This window comes from Stenella coeruleoalba, assembly GCF_951394435.1.
Source record: "Stenella coeruleoalba genome assembly, chromosome: 1".
In the NCBI taxonomy this organism is placed as follows: Eukaryota; Metazoa; Chordata; class Mammalia; order Artiodactyla; family Delphinidae; genus Stenella; species Stenella coeruleoalba.
In genome coordinates, this window is record NC_137169.1 from 41,618,144 (window position 1) to 41,635,810 (window position 17,667).

General features: G+C 35.2%; 1 protein-coding gene across 2 annotated transcripts in view; it reads right to left on the reverse strand.

The window, feature by feature from the left end:
• FAF1 (Fas associated factor 1) overlaps positions 1 to 17,667 on the reverse strand; it is a 495,949-nt gene that overhangs the window by 127,726 nt on the left and 350,556 nt on the right. For both annotated transcript variants that reach the window (XM_079933727.1, XM_079933728.1), the window contains 4 exons: positions 13,079 to 13,174; positions 2,762 to 2,888; positions 1,754 to 1,817; positions 731 to 812 (listed from right to left, as the gene is read on the reverse strand). In XM_079933727.1, coding sequence (XP_079789853.1) covers positions 731 to 812; positions 1,754 to 1,817; positions 2,762 to 2,888; positions 13,079 to 13,174 — 369 coding nt within the window. The remainder of the gene's footprint in view (positions 1 to 730; positions 813 to 1,753; positions 1,818 to 2,761; positions 2,889 to 13,078; positions 13,175 to 17,667) is intronic.

Consider the following 17,667-nt stretch of genomic DNA (forward strand, 5'->3'; position numbering starts at 1 on the left):
CATGAAAAAAGAGTTAGATTATAGGGAAGTACAAATTGTACACTACTGCTAGATTTATTAAGTGTAAGGCAGGAAATGGGAAGAGCTGAAGTTGTACAGATAGGCAGGAGCCAGATAACTGGGGTCTCGACTACAGTGTCAACATATAAACAGAGCAACCACACAGAATCTTTGTGCTCAAAATGTAACTTCTGGTTTCTTGTTACATACTTGGATCTACTTGATTTCAAGATCACAAGATCTTGTGATCTACTTGATTTCAAGATCACAAGATCCATTTCTATATTTAAGGAAAAATCTTTTTGTTGTCTAAAATGACTTTTAGGAAAAAATACTACAGTTATAAGATATATACTATTAGATGGAATAATCATTTGGGGAAAAGACTGAAGGACAAATCATTTAGCAAGAAACTGTCGATCACATAACTGAAAAGAATACGAACACGTAGCCTGGTCCCTTCTAAGCATGTCCACCCCTTGCTCCCCCTAAAAAAAAAACAAACCCCATTTCAGAGCTTGACAAAGACTTCTGCAGAAGCCAGCAGTACCCTATCATACTACTGCCCCTCTGAAATGGGCATCTTGGTGATGATTAGGTTGGTAGATGAACCAGAAACAAAATCAAGTCTTCAATCTGAAAAAAACAGAAAACATCAAGCATTGCCTCAGGCCTGGTGGTAAACCTATGGGATACACTTTTTAATCAGAAAAGGTAAGATTCCACTTACATCTCGGGCTTTCACATAGAAGGCCTCTTGAAAAGTTGCTTCTAATGAGCCAATAAAAAATACAGGATGGCAGTCACCATATCTATAGGAAAAATTGTGTCTATTAATTAAAATACATTTCAAATTTCACAAGTCTAACCAATGAGTTTTAAGTAAATGTTGGGGCTAATGTCTCTTAAGTATAGACAAAACATTAAAACATTTCTTTAAAGGGTTAGGAATGGGCTTCATTAGTTTTTTGAACTCTTCTTGGCCTATACCGATATATCAGAATACTGGAATTTTAAGTACATCTAGCAAATGGACTTAATGAGTGCTATGAAACCATGCCATTTACAAGTAGCAATTCCTGGTTACCCACTTCCCTAAGATTTTCCTAGTTACAATAGCCTTAACTTTCCATTTTAGTTCATTTATTCTCTAACACAGAGGGAAAAAATGGTTCCTTGCTAAGTTTCCAAATTACATTACATCAGAAAATAGAACTAAAGAGAAATATTGTTTACATGAAAATTTAGGTTTAAATAGTTAAATCTTTTTAAACACCTCTAGGCGAATCTCAAATGCATAGAAAATTTTATATTACACTATTAAAAGAAGAAATGCTAAATGATTCCAAAACAAAAATTAAAAGAAAAAATTCACTTATATCTAAAATTTTTAAATTATTTTTTTATTCAATATTACTTTTAAAGATTTTGTTTGTCCTAGGATATACTAAAACTTAGTATCCTATGACCTAGTCCTTTTGGAAATATAGTCAAGATATTAAATTAGTAATCCATTTATTATGCTTCTATAAAGATATAGAGATAAGATAAATACATCTCTGAAGTGGCACAGTCTACTAGTTATCTGACTTGAATACTCTGTATTCACCATTAGGACTATATATATTGATAAATGTATCCTTTGAATACTTTAAGAAGAAAGTGAAAACAATCTATGATTAAAGTTGCTCCAGAAAAATCACAGTAGCATTAAAAGAACATCAATTTTATATAGTTAATGTCCTAACCCTACCTTGAAGAAAACTCTGCTGTAAATTGTAATAAGGCATCTCCTTCATTTTCTGCGTTTTCTGGCACTAAAAAACAAACAAAAGAAAAAACAAAAACAAAAAACCAAAACAAATAGACACAAAAAACAAACCACATAACATCTAATCCCACATATAAGAAATATATTTAATCAATAAAGAGGAATTAAATTTTAGTTTCTGTGATACATCTGAGGAGACATTTTAACTCAACATACATTAGAAGATTTCATCAAACCTTAAAAAAGAACCTCAAAAAAATTTCAAGCTCATAAATTTTTGAAAACCAACTGATACAATCCTGCTAGGTGTTGAAAATATGTGCCAGTCATCAATTATGCTTGAAATGACATCTTGTGATTAAATTATATAAAAAGTTCTCAAATTATTCTAAAGATCTTATTAATCAGGAAAATAGTCATTTTATGTAAATATCACATCTATTTCTGCCCATGAATGTCGCCTAATTTCACAGAGTAAATGAGCCATTTATGGACTTATTTTAATAGTCATTTTGTATATAGCACCACTTATGATCTTGTCAGGTGCAAGTGAGGGAGATGGCACATTTAGTTTACTTCTTTCCTTCCAAAGATGGGTACCAGTGAATGGAAAAGTAATATAACTACTGATAAAACTGATATCTCCAATAAGATGTGTGGTGACAAGTACAGTCACAAAAAGTACAGCTATTTTGTTTATCAATTTCTGGGTTTAAAGTAAAGAGACAAACTCATAACTAATTATACATGTGGAACAAAAGTTACATTCCTTTGAGTTTTTAATGAATTTTACTAAAGTATTGGGAATGGTTGGGCTTAAGATCAAAATTCAAGAGGCTCTAGTTCCTATGAATAATGTCTACTTCTTATATTTTCTCTCTCCAAACCTGAAAGTCAGTAAGAGATTTTTAAGTTCATTGTTCCTCATATAAGTTTCTGCACTAGGAGGGAGAATTACAATGCTGGACCCAAAGAGCTATTAATACTCACTCATTGGAGATTTCCTCAAGGCAGATGAAGCCATGCCGAATACTTCTCCATCATCCACCCCAAATTCGGAAGCATCTTCAAAGTCATCTCCATCACTATCACTAACCATATGAACATCGGTGCTTTGCTATTTAAGGAAAGTCCTATGATTAGTTTCATACTGACTTTAGGAAATCAAATTCCAAAATATAAATTATGTAATTACAATAGGACATTAGCATTATAAAAGTTTTATTAAATAAGAAGCTATTTGCTAGAGTGAAGCTTAATATTTCTCATTTTAAGGCTTACATATATTTCTAATCTTGCTGTGATATCCCTAGACTAAAGGCTAGAGCCTGAGTGAAAAAGAAGAATGCTTACAAACTCAATGAAGACTGGGATTTTTATCTGTTTTACCCCCAGCCTATGGTATACAATTAGGTGCTCAAGAAATATTCGCTCAATAAATGAAGAAATGGGTACAATCTAAGAGGTCAAAGATAAATAAGCTATACGAGTCTTTCAAAAAGCTCATGGTAGTCTAAACTTTTGGGCAGAAGTAATGGTAGCATTTAAAAATTTGCCTCTTCCCTACTGCAATGGTTCTCAAATTTCTCATTAGTGAAATATGGTACACTATCCCCATGTGTTATTGGAAGATAACATGAAATACACTATATACGAAAGCTCTTTGTAAACTGAAGGCCATTACATATGAGATGTAATAATGATGCTTCAATTCAATAAACATTTATTGAGAATTTACTACATGCTGGGCACTAATAAATATGCTCCGTTTATTTTGTTTTCAGCAACATCCGTTGAGATATAAGGTAGTACAATGAAAAACATCAGTTTCAAAATATGAACTTGGCTCCTGATCTCTAAGTTAGAATGGGATTTCAAAAATACTGAGATTTCAAACATTTGAGTTGTGAATACTGACCAATATTAATGTCTTGGATATGAAGGGGGTCCCAGCAAGGTAACTGGCTAAGTGCCTATCTGTACCACGTTTAATAAATAAAGTCTACAAAGACCATTGAATAAATGAAATTTCTATCTTTCAAAATATGTTGCTATGTACCTAAATTATGAAAATGCATTAAAAGAAACTCAGAATCAAAGACTCATGAAACTTGGCTAGAGGGGATGTTAGAGTTCAGTCAGTCATAGAATCATAGATTTTAAAGCTGGAAGGGATTTTAAAGATCTCTCACTAACGGTTTTCAAATTTCTTTTCACAGAGTTACCTCCCTCCCCTAGCACCAAGCAAAATATTATGTAAAATTATAGTGCCTACAATAGGTAAAAGTAAGGCCACTCTGGCTGATGTAGAGAGAGAGCAACAAGTAGCCTAATGCTCCTGGCCTTGGCCTTTTCTTCCTCACATCCCTTTGATAGCTGGGGTACCTCTGAAGGCTCTCAGGGCACTACGGAACAATTTTTAAAACTACTAATCTAGTGAGTCTAACAGCTCCAAATAAGGAAGGCAAGATATTTACTCCATATGACTCAGCAGGCTTAGCATTTCCTCCTTGGGCATAACCAAGCATTAATGTTCATAATTGTTAACATTTTCCCTCTTACCTTAAAGACAGTTTTCCCAATGGTTTGAATAGAGAAGGAAATGTACATATACTTACTGGATGAATAAAAATGAATGGTCCTTGCCCTAAGCATCTATCTGCTATTCTGACTATACCACTATTTCTCACAGAAGCCTTGGTTCTACTTGTACTCCTAATGCTACTTTAGTGTTTTGCTTTATAGAGCCAAGACCTCCTCTTGATTTCAGCAATTCAACAGCATAAAAATTCAAAACCCTTTCTCATTTCAAAACAGTGAAGGAGCCTCCCCTTCAAAATAACACATTTACTAGGACTATAACTGTACTTGAATTCCATCTGTTTCAGGTAGGCAAATATCTGGAGCATGAACTTCCCTTGAATTCTTAAATGGGTAAAGGCTCAGGATCTAAAAGGTACACTACACATTCCTTTAGGGTACTTAGCCAGGTTTGCAGGCAAGTGGAAAGAAACAAAAGTCCAGTATGACAAACTTTCTCACATCTTCTGTCAGCTAGGCTATCATCTCAGCCTTCACTTAGTCTTGCCTAGTACTCACCCTCCCTTAAAGAGGCATTAGATTAAGAAGGAGGTTTGGAGGACACAGGAATGAAAAAGAAAGGAACTGTTCTATATATCATCTTTTTTTTCTCATTGCTTTTACCTTACTCCTCCACATCTATCCTCTTTCTTCTAATCCAGCTTTCAGTCAAATAATAGCCCCTTTTCATAATAAGAGGACTAGGACAGTGATTTTAATTTTGTGCCTATGTAATGCATTATTTTGTCTTCACAAAGTACAGAATTCCCAACTCTCTTAAGATCCCAGAAAACAAAATCCTACAACAATAACATCTTCAAAGGGAGGTATCTAAAAAGCCGATTTTGTTGAAAAAAGTATATTTTGAATATGAATTATTGAAGTATCTGCAAGAATGAGCTACTTAATTATGTATAAGGAACTCCCAATCTCTTTCTTATCAGCCATCTAACAGGTTAGGAAAATCTTTTTCTAAAAAATGAGATAAACAATCTTTTTTCATTAATGTTTGCTGATGAGAATAGATAATCTCTTGGTTCAGTCATGGTTGCTCTAAAATTCTTTGAAACCAGGGAAGCTATTTATTCAAAATTTTTTAAAAAGGTAAAAAAATTAGTGATTCTATTTTGGCTCTCTATTGCATTCATTTATTCCCTTTATCATTTACCATACATTCATAAACCCTACTAAATGCTACATTGCCTGGACTTGAGTGAAAGATATACAGTGTATGTTCTCTCAAGGAATACAATATATATATAGATAATTATAATACCTAACAATAAGTGTTATGACAGGTAAGTTCAGAGGAGAGCACCTAAATTATTGGGAGTGGGAGGAATCAGGGCAAACTTCTTAGAAAAGGTGATAACCAAACTGCTTGAGACAAAAATTTAGAACTCATACATGCATAAGACAAGCTTATAATTGAAGCTGATATTTCTTTCACCAACTACTTACCATGTCAAAGACCCAGGTTAAAAGCTTGGGATACAGAGAGAAAACATGGTTCCAAATTTCAAGAAATTCCCATTTTAAAGGAAGCTATATTTAGTTGCAAATATGTCTTTTCCAGTGTGTTAAGAGATACAATAAAAGTATAAGCAAAGATTATTGGAGAATAAAGGAAAGAGTGATTAATTACTTTAGAAGACTGTGCAAGGCCTGACGCAAGTGCTAATATTTAACCCATATCTTTAAAAAAGATATCAGTGTTGTGGAGTGTATGTAATAGAAGATTGGTGGGGAGGGAGTTGTACTCCAGGCAGAGAAAAAACACAAGCAAGAAACTGGATATTTAAAAAATCAATAAAGAATTCCAAAAAACAAACTGAATCATCAGCTCTATGTATGGAAGAGGAATGTGGACTGGCTATAAGGCTAGAAAGTTTTCATGAAACTAGATTGTAGTAGTCCTTAAATTGGTACACTAAGGTATTTGGACTTTACTCTGATGGCAATAGGGAAATCACTAAAGGTTTTTAGGTGGAGGACTGTTCAAGGGAACAATTCTGATATGTGTGTGTGTGTGTGTGTGTGTGTGTGTGTGTGTGTGTGTATCTGCGTGTGCATGTGCACGCATGCGCGTGTGTTTGCAGTGGTTTGGCAGCATATGGCAGATTAGACTTGAAGACATGAGAAGGGATACTTATTTCAATGTTCCAAGTGAAAGAACTTGAGAGCCTATACTTTAGTAGTAGTGGGAATTCAATGAAGGGGACAGACTTAAAATATACTTCAGTAGAACTGATAGGGATTGTTGACCAATTAGATTTGAGGATGAAAAAAATGAAAGAGGCATATGAAACAAAAATTTCTAGTTTGGGTGACTGAGTGGTAGCGAAGGTCAGGTTTGGTGAGGAAGAATACTGAGGCCAGTTCTCAGATAGAATACATTTGAGGAAGCTGTAGGGCATCCAGGTAAAAACATCTAGTAGGCAACTGGAAAAAAAAAATCTTTTTAGGAGCTCAAGAAAGAGACCCAGAAAAGATTTAGATTTCGAAATAATCAACAGATAAATAATAGTAGAGGCTATAGAAATGAATAAGATCATTCAGTTAAAAATTAAAGGAAGAACAGTGATAAGGATAAAAGTTTACAGAATATATATTTCAACTGGTGGAGAAACAGTAAAAGAGATGGAAAGATAACTGTCAAAGATTAGAAAGGCAATTAAGAGGAAGAATCTGAGAAGTAAGGTGTGAGAAAAATCTCAGTGGAGACAAGCAATGTAAACAGATTCAGTAGGATGTGAATTAAGAAAGAGACAGTTATGGCACTATGACAAAAAAAAAACACAGCACAACAAAGAAACCTTGATTTATAATCAAAAGACCTAGTGTTAAAAAAAAAAAAAGACCTAGTGTTGAATACTTTGCCATTCTCTGTATGACTCTGGGCAAGCATCATTGCATCACCACTGTAGAAGGTGACATATTGACCCACAGAGTTGGCTGTGAAAGTGAAAAAAGGTGGCATAGCATGGTATTTTATAAAAACTATTTTCTCCTGTTCCATACTTCTTTTTACTGAAGTATAGTTGATGTACAATATTATACGTTACAGGTGTACAACATAGTGGTTCACAACTTTTAAAGGTTATATTCTATTTATAGTTATTATAAAATATTGCCTATATTCCCTGTGTTGTATAATATATCCTTGTAGCTTTATACATAGTAGTTTGTACCTCTTAATCCCCTACCTCTGTCTTGGCCCTCCCTTCCCTCTTCCCACTGGTAACCCCTAGCTTGTTCTCTATATCTGTGAGTCTGCTTCTTTTTTGTTATATTCAGTAGTTTGTTGTATGTTTTAGATTCCACACATAAGTGATATCATATAGTATTTGTCTTTCTCTGTGTTATTCCATTTAGCATAATACCTTCCAAGGCCATCCATGCTACTGCAAATGGTAAAATTCCATTCCTTTTTATGGCTGAGCAGTATTCCATTGGGCTGGAGAGCTCATCGTGGGGCTCAGAACTTACTCCTGTGGGAGAACCTCTGCAATGTAATTATTCTCCAGTTTGTGAGTCGCCCACCTGGGACTATGGGACTTGGCTATATCATGAGTCTGCCCCTCCTACCCATCTCATTGTAGTTTCTTCTTTATGTCTTTAGTTGGAGGAGATTTTTTCTGGTAGGTTCCAGTCTTCTTCATCGATGGTTATTCTGCAAATAGTTGTGATTCTGGTGTGCTTGTGAGAGAAGGTGAGCTCAGGGTCTTTCTACTCCGTCATCTTAGCCGATCTCCCCAAAACTATTATCTTTCTCTAAAAGTTAAATTCAACTTTAGTCACTCCGTAGAAAGAAGCCACGTTGTAGTGAGTTAAGTAAATAGACAATGAAGAAATAGAGTCAGCCGGTACAGATTACTCTAAGAAGCTTGGCTGTGAAAAAAAGAACAGATGAGCTAACGCTTGAAGGGGAGCTAAGTTTGAAGGAATATATATATATATATATATATATATATATATATATATATATATATATATATATATTTAGGATGAGAAGATCTGAACATATTCTTAAGATGAAGAGAAGGAAACAATAGAGAGGGAGAGGATAAAAATGCAAGAGAGAGCCCTTAGCCCTCCCATGTTGTGGGAGAGGCTAGTGGGGGTAGGATCAAGATAATGGGCAGAACATAAAGTCTAATAGCAAACACCTCAACTAATAAATTAGGGTAAAAAATTTGATGCTGACATAAAAATATTCTAATTTGAACAGTCAAAAAGGAAAGGACCATAAAAATCTTGATATATCAGATCAGTTGGGACAGTTTCAAAGAACAGTAGGTCCCTCTATAACTGGAATGAACAGTTTTTGTCTTGGGTTGACAATGAGCATTAATAAGGGTGAGGAGATGGGTTTTGGGGGAGACATGGTAAGTTCAGTTTTATACAGAGTGAATCTGTAGTGGACATTCAGATGGAGATGCTCAGGAGGAACTGGGTTATTATTTAGCTTGTCTGCCTGTGGTGAGTATGTGGCATTGTACCCATTGGCAAACAAGTTAAATACTTGTCTCAACAAGTTTTAAAAACTGAAACACAGATTTTTGGCAACTATCTGCATTCAATTTCATTTTGATAGGTACAAGCTCCTTTACAGAAAGACTGTAAAGACTTTACAGAAAGGCTTTTTCCACAGCCATATTCCCAGCACTTATGCCAGTGTCAGGTGTACAGTAGGTATGTAATCAGAATTTATTGAATGACTACTGATTGAATCTTTTCTGTCATTTAAGCCAAAACCTACGTATCCTTATCTCCTCCCTCTTACTTCTCCCACAGATCCTATCAGTCACCAATCCTACTGATTTTCCCTCCAAAATATATCCTGATCCACTTCCTTCTCTCTTTTTTTAACTAGTGATGTTCTAGTTGAGGGTCTCATTATCTTCTGCCTGTACTAGCACAATAGATTCATATCTGATTTCTCTGTCTCCAGTCTTGCTTCCTTTACATCTAGCCTCTGCATAGCAAAGTGCTTTTCTCTAAAATGTCCATCTGGGAAAATAAAAAAATCATTCCCCACTTAAAAGCCTTCTGTGCCTGCCCAGAGTTCAAGTTCCCAACTTGATATACAAGACCTATTCACCATTGTCTCATCTTTTATCTTGCTTTGTCTTGCACTTTATTTTTATTTTTTTTTACAAAGTTCTTTTTTTTTTTAAGTCTTTATTGAATTTGTTGCAATATTGCTTCTGTTTTTTTTTTTAATGTTTTGGTTTTTTGGCCCAGAGCATGTGGAATCTTAACTCCCTGACCAGGGACTGAACCTGCACCCCCTGCATTGGAAGGCGAAGTCTTAACCACTGGACCGCCAGGGAAGTCCCCTCCCACTTTATTTTGCATGAACAAACTGCACTCATGTCGCCCCATATACTACATTATATCATGCTATTTCCTCTGAATGGAATACTATTTCCCTGTTTCTTCATTTGTCTGACTGTGACTCATTCTTTTAATTCGATTTGGATGTCAACTGCTGTAGTTCCCTCCTCCCCCCGCTCCTTCTTGTTTTTAAAAAATATTCATTCACAGTTATTTATTCTGTGGCTGGTGTATACCAGGCACTTTATTTCATTTTATTTTGCTTTTTATAAATTTATTTATTTCATTTATTTTATTTTTGGCTACATTGGGTCTTCGTTGCTGCACGAGGACTTTCTCTAGTCGTGGTGAGCGGGGGCTACTCTTCTTTGCGGTGCATGGGCTTCTCATTGTGGTGGCTTCTTTTGTTGTAGAGCATGAGCTCTAGGCACGTGGGCTTCAGTAGTTGTGGCACGCGGGCCCAGTAGTTGTGGCTCGCAGACTCTAGAGCGCAGGCTCAGTAGTTGTGGCACACGGGCTTAGCTGCTCTGCGGCATGTGGGATCTTCCCAGGCCAGGGCTTGAACCCGTGTCCCCTGCATTGGCAGGCATATTATTAAACACTGTGCTGCCAGGGAAGCCCCTCAGGCACTTTACTAGGTGTTAGGGCTACAGAGGTAGATGAGGCAGACAAGTCTTTTGCCTAAAAACATTCTTGAAGGTTATAGAACCCTTCCCCCATACATGTGCTCCCCTAGTATCTTAATGCTTATCTCACTTTTCTCATTAGTTATATAATACGAAATTTTCAGTTTATATTCATTTGACTAGCACATAGCTAAGTATTCAATAGACATCGCTGTAACTGAAAATATAAATCAATAGTTTTAACATCAACTGTATTTTAAATTTCTTTTTTTGTTATTCTTGGAATACCCCTCCTGCTCCTCCACTATCAACTGAGGATTGGACGACTCCTAAGGAACCTGGGTCCAGGGGGCCCCTATACTGTCCCACCCAAGCATCCGTGATGTGGAGAGATGGGTACCTAGCTAGGTACCCAGAAATATGGGAAGGTCATTGAAAGGGGACTTAGGAGCAAGGGGAGGATGGGAAGAAAAGAGAAAATATTAAATTGTCATAAGGAAAATGTATTTGCAGGGCTAGAAGGATGTAAGAAACAAAATTCCCCCAGTTAAAGAACACATAACTACAATGCATAAAATTCAAAACCTGAATTTAACTGCTGGTCTCAAGTATCTTCTTCTTAACTCAAGGCTGAAGATAGTCAATGGCAAAATGGTAATTATCTTGAAATACACGAACTCATATAAGAGAAGGGTTAAAACCAGAAGAAAGAAGCAGAACCACTGGGTGGAAGCTATAAGGTCACAGCTTCCAATTTAATATAAGGTTGATATCAACAGACAGAGATGCTCAACAATGGAACTGGTTGCCTCATGAGGACAGAACCCTGCCATTGGAGATAAAACACAGATACATTTTGAGTGAGCTTCTTTAGCACACAGACTGTGATCCTAATGTTTGGCATGTAGAAGACATTAGAAAAATGTTCAAATGAATGAGGGAGGAATGGATGGGAGAGTGTAAATCAAATAAAAAAATCCCTTCCAGTTTTATAATTCTATGACAACATAAAAACCAAGTCACAGCTTCTTTCCCATTTCTCACCAGTCCCCTGGAGGAAGTGGTATTTACAGTTAGCCAGGGAAGGAAAAATAATGGACTCATCCCAGATAATCAGATTTAAAGATATCCCAAGGGTGGCTGTTTTAGTTTTGCAAAGCTCCCTAACCCTATTCTACCTTCTTCCATAATTAATCTAAAGTGTATGCCAGCCTCAAAAACGCTAGTCCTCAATACATGGCATTAACTTCTTTCCACTGAAGGGATTGCCCATATAACACATATAATGGTGAGGGTGAAAAAAGGAAATAAAATGAAGTGAAACAGTTAACTGTCATCTCTCAGAGCATAGAATAATTAAGAATTTTGGGTGGAGCTAGTTGGCTCCCTTTTAATGTTAGCAGATTTATCCATTAAAGAGTTGACGCATAACGTACTTTAGTCATTAAAAATATACTCAAGCACTAGAAGGAAATATTTCAATAAATTATTTCTGGCAACTTCTGCCAAGCAATGAACCCCTATCATTTTTCCTTTCATGAGCAATTAGTGAGATAAAGTGCTGGAAAATACAGTGTGGGCTCTTTAAAGGAAATTATCATTTTTAGAGTCTCGAAGGAAACAGTACAGTAGTATTTGTAGTAGGGAGAAAACCTCCCTTCTTTGTGGATTTCCAAAAACCGAGTAGCAAATTATCATTTTCACAGGATGATCATAGACTAGAACTTCACTTATGCAGTCCCTTTTCTCTTTCACATATTTAAGCGATATAAGTACATATTCAGAGGATGGCTGCAGAAGTCCTGTGGCAGCTTCCATAATGAATGTCTAAAATATATAAGTTTAAATAAATATTTTGCAACCATATTTTGCATAGAATGTAAGTGGGAAAAAGGTTTTACTGGACGAGCTCAAGCTTTTGAATACTTGGATCAGGTACTAGCCTAAAAAACACTGGTATAAATAAAGTTTTTTGTACTATTTATTTATGACCTCTGTTGCATGCACTTTTTAAGTCATGATGATGATTTTTCCTAGTACAGAGTAGCAGCTTAATAAATACTTTTAAAACATTTAAACTGTAATGTCCAGGCTCTCTTTCCCATTCCCTTATAACCAAAGTCATGGCTGGACACAGTGCTATTGTAGCCAAGGAAAAGATACTGTCTTTTAATATAGTTCAGACCCACAAAGACACATGCAGGCATATCACATACAGAAACATGTTCAATCTCCTTGCCCCTCTTTGTTTCTACAGCACCTTGTATGCACTGCCATCACTGCATTTATTACATTATGTCATTATTATTAGTTTACTAATTTATCACCTTTGAGCACCTTGATATAGGTACATTGTTATTCATCTTTGTCACCTAGTATTGAGGACAATGCCTGGCTCATAGAAGGTGCTCCAACTCAATGAGTTAAAGGACCTTCAGGATGAATCCTAATAAATGTACTCAACTATATGGTCAGCAGCAAAGAAAATTCCTTTGTTAACCTGACAGTTTTAAGTAAAAATTATTTCAACCAATCCACCCAAATTCTGTTTGTTTGAAACATGAAACTTACAGAACAAGAAGGAGCACATTAGCAATAATCTCGCATGGAAAGTTTCTGCCTTTAAGAATTTACTGAGACTTTATTCACGCTACATTAACTTTATCTATTCACTGCTGTGGCAGATAAAAAAGAATAGAAAGTGGGCATGTGAATGGAGGATAGGCCTTCTGTTCAATGAAAAGCAAGCAAACAGGCTTACCTCTTCGGATTGCTCCCGGGTCTGTGCAGGTGAAGATCTTCTTCCCACTGTAAGTCGATGGCACGGATATGAAAGCCCTGATTCAGCAAGACACATCTGCAAAAAGTAGAATCCATCATTTGTAAACAAAATGAAGTCATATTTCACAAAAAAATTTTACTTTTCAGGTATTTTCTATTATTTCTGAAGCAAGATTAGAAAGTTCACTCTAGTAGCCTAGGCATTACATTCAAAGGAAGGCTCTGAAAATTTGAAAATTTTTCCATACACGGATGTTACAACAGCAAGGCTATTTTTCATTAGACAATAGACTGGAGCTCCAGGAAACTGTAACAAGCTTAAAGTAAAGCTAATCATATACACCTCCCCACCCCAGCATGTCTGTTACTTTTCTGATTAGTAGAATAACACCTCTATTTCCCAATTCCCAGGGCAATACTTTATAAATCTATTTTGAAGGGTACTTGGAAGAGTGTTTGTTGAAGACATTTAAAAAAAACAAACACATTTCTATACATGGTAACAATGTCATTTATGCTCTACTCAGTATTAATCCACAATTTCAGATCATTATAGCTGATGAGTCTATAATATATGTAAAGCTCCTAGCACAGTACCTGGCACACAGACATTCAGTTTTATTACCATTATGATCTAAAACGCTAACCAAATTTAGCCAAAACAATGAAAGTAATATATATTTATTTCTATTGAATTTTATTTTGGGTCTGATATTAAATATTTTGAGATTTAAATTAAATTTAGGAAAATATGAATGCATGTCACTTTTGTCTGCATAAAAGAATTAAAACAATATTAAATAGCCAAAGGACGGTATTTTTCTTTGGTGTCAGTAAAATGACACACATTTAATGTAATGATGATATACAGTGAAGTTCCTTTTATTCTTATTAGAAATAAAATAGGGTATCCACTAGCACACTGAAAACATTCGTTGTAACTTTGGGGGAGGTGTGAATTAAATTGATATATGAGGAAACCCAAATATCTGTAAATTCATAGGGACCAGACACAATTATGGGTCAGTCCTAACTACAATTCAAACGTGTTATAATTAGGCTAATTATCTGAAGACAAATACTGGAATGGAAAATGCAAATGTCACCTAAATATCCAGGTATTTTCAATCGTGTATGGTATGTGCTGTCGTATAGATTCTACAGATAAAAATCATGTGTTTTTTTTATTGTTATCTTTCCTTTAGTCTCATTAGAGGTTTTTGTTTGTTTGCTTTTGCACCTAGATATTTTGGCATTGTATTTTACAAATGCTAGAAGGCCTGATTAATAAAATAAATAAATAAAAGCAAAACTGCCATGACTGTCATTTCTACTCAATTATATCCATCAAAATAATTGTCGTAATTAGCTCAATTTATTTCATTTCAGTACAAATAAAAGCAAAGCTAAGCTGGATAAGAAGCACAGGCAAAATTTCAAGACACGCTGCCTTCATTTTTTCATTTGAAAAAAGTTCTCCTCCCTCACTCTGAAATCCTCTGGTAATGAAATAGTAATGATGGTAAATGTCACTGACAATCAGAAGCAGTGTAGTGTAATGGAAAGAGAACTGGAAGAGCCAGAAAAATCTCAATTTAAGTACCACCTAGCTTCCTGATCTTGGAAAAGTCATTTCTCTGTTCTAAGCTAGAGTTCCCTCTTCTATTAATTGAGGTGAGTAATCCCTGCCCTAACTACCTGAATGGACTTTTGAAAGGGTTAAAAAGAATAAAATAAGAAAAGATGGCTTTGAAACTATACTGAAATAGGCAGAAGAGCTGTTATCACTCCAATGGTCATTATTTTTAGGACCTGGCGAAGAGGAACGGTGATTAACTTCCACTGTCACTACCTTTGCATACAGAGCAATCGTAAATTAAAAGAGGACATATTTTAGGAGGAGCTGGAGGAAGGCGCTCACTAAAAGTACATGGTACTACAAATGGGCTGGCTCTTTAATGGGCTTGTCTCCACAGTTATCAATATTAACCTTCCCCATAGCTACTAAAATTCCTGAAGATAAGAGGACAGTGGCCAGCACTTTCTCCTTAGTCCATAGCTGAACAAGTAGGCCTCACTCTACACTGAGGAAATTAAAGGGTCAAGAATTTCTATGTGCCCGGCATTGATTAAATATAAGGCATAGTGTCTGTTTTAAGGGAACAGATATACCAGTCAGGGAGACAAGAGATACACATAGGAACAGAGACAGAAAAAGGAATACAAATGAGGCAAGCTGGGATTATATCACAGTCTCAGTAGAGCTGGGGACCCCTTGGAAGGGACAATAGTTACTTAGAGAGTGATTTCAAGAAGTTAGGGCTACAGTAAAGGTTTGCTGGGACTCATGACCAAAGCTGTAACAGATGTGAAGTCAGAAGGTGGAGGTTCCAGGCTGGCTAAAGCACTCAACGACAATGGGCAAAATCACTTAGAATTTCTGTACTTCAGTTTTCTTACTTAGAAAATGGTGTATTACAATTGTTCTATTTCTCTCACAGAGTTGGTATGAAGATCCAATAAGATAATGTATGTGAAATCAAATGGTTATGTAATTGTAAATAACCAATATTATTATCATTGGAGTATTTATTTTGCAAGAAATTAGAAAAAGAAATTTCTAGGTTTGTTTGACTAGAAATTTGCAGGTTTGTTTGACTTTATAGTTGAAAATTTACATTTAGATTTACATACATCATATTAGTTAATTAACCTCTATATAATGGTAATCTTTCAATCACAAGATTGCTTTAACCTACTTTTTCACTAACCTCTCCCAATCCTTAAGTATCCAGAAGATTATACCCCTAGGTGTGCGGCAAGTATGTAGAATTAAACAGTAAAATAAAGGAATCTTGACTTTATCCTATATTGAATTTTTGAACCCATTTTGAATCTCTGCATCTGCCATGATGGGAAGTCAAAGAATTAAGTCTAATATAGCCAGAAAAAACTGAATAAAGAGTTGAAAATAGATTCTGAAATGAGTCACAGTCCTTCACTGTACTAGGTTAAAGCAGTTTTTCCCCAGAAAGTAACACTGTGAGTTATATTCTTTCGTTAACTACTTGAACTTGCATACTTAAACACATTGGTGGGGTGGAAAAATTTGTAAACTGGTAATCTCTAGGAACAGAAATACTCAATAAAGGCTTTCTATATAAAGAACAATGATCCCTATTTGAGCAAATGTCATAAATTTAAGCTTGAAATTATACTGGAAATAAACACAGATCTTGGCTATGTAATAAATAAGAATACAGATAATATTTGTAACTGAAAAGTGGAGAGGACAAAAAAACCTGTAAGTCTAGCTTAACACTGTAGAAGGTTCTATGAGGGCAAGAACGGGGCCTGTCTAGTTCTCTCCTAAGCTAATCATTAAGAAAATTGTTAACAATCCCTACAGTTGAGTGAAAAAAGAAAAATATCTCTGAGATTAAAATAAATGGCTCTAATGTACATGGAAATCAGATATGAGTATTATAAAACCTAAAAAATATAAATTGTAGGAGAGACACAGAATCAAAGAAATTCCATAAGACACTTACATACCTAAAATACCAAAATATAAGATTAAGTCTTATCTAAAATTCTTTCTCCAAAAACGTTGCCTTATATTTGTGTTTACAAAGGTTCTCATATTACAGAGTGCTCCCTCAAATACTTTAATTTTAACTACAATAGACTGTTTGGGAAAAACAAATTAGCCTGAAATAACCCTTCCCCTCTCCTGTCAATGATGCTTCAGGTGCTTACAGAGCTCATCTGTCAGAATTGGTTAATAAAGGAGACAAGGATATTTAACACCAATTTCATGATTATTCTTAGAGGTATAATCTCACAACTGCAAGTGTTGGAAGTCCTTATAAATAAGCCTTTAAAAGATATTTTGGAAAATGTCTTGGGAAGATGATGAATATACACCTATAAGACAGATGAAACTAAACAAATAAAAAACAAAACAACCATCGCTGCCCTAATGATACATAATAGAGATAGTATTAGACCAGTACTTTCTCACAGGGTTGGGATAAGCCTGAGCTAATATGTGTAAAGCATTAAGAACAATGCCTAGCCCACAGCAGATGCTCAACAAACGCTCTTTTTGTTATTCTGTGAATGAGTACTTGTGGCTTGGGATAAAATGACCAGTGAGAACATAACACTGATTCAAAATAATGCTAAATTAATGAATTAATATGACAAGTATATATTCTACTACATTAACACAAAAAGCTTATATATTTTAAACTGTTCAACAAACTCCTCTTTACAAAAATAAGCGATTTTACGGTATTTACATTTTAAAAATAAGACCACATTTTTAAACATGATAGCCACTGTAGGCAAGAATTCAAGCTGATTCTTCTTGTCAGCTGATGACTGAAAGTGTAACAGGGAAGAACAAATGTGACTCCATACTGGATCTGTTTCTTTTACTTTAACCTCTGTATTCTAACTGCTTTTTCTACAAGTTAGGAATGTTGCCTATAGCCTGAAAATATACATGATAGCCCATTCTCAAGACTCTGACCTTCAAAGGTATAAAACTTTTCCATTCATATA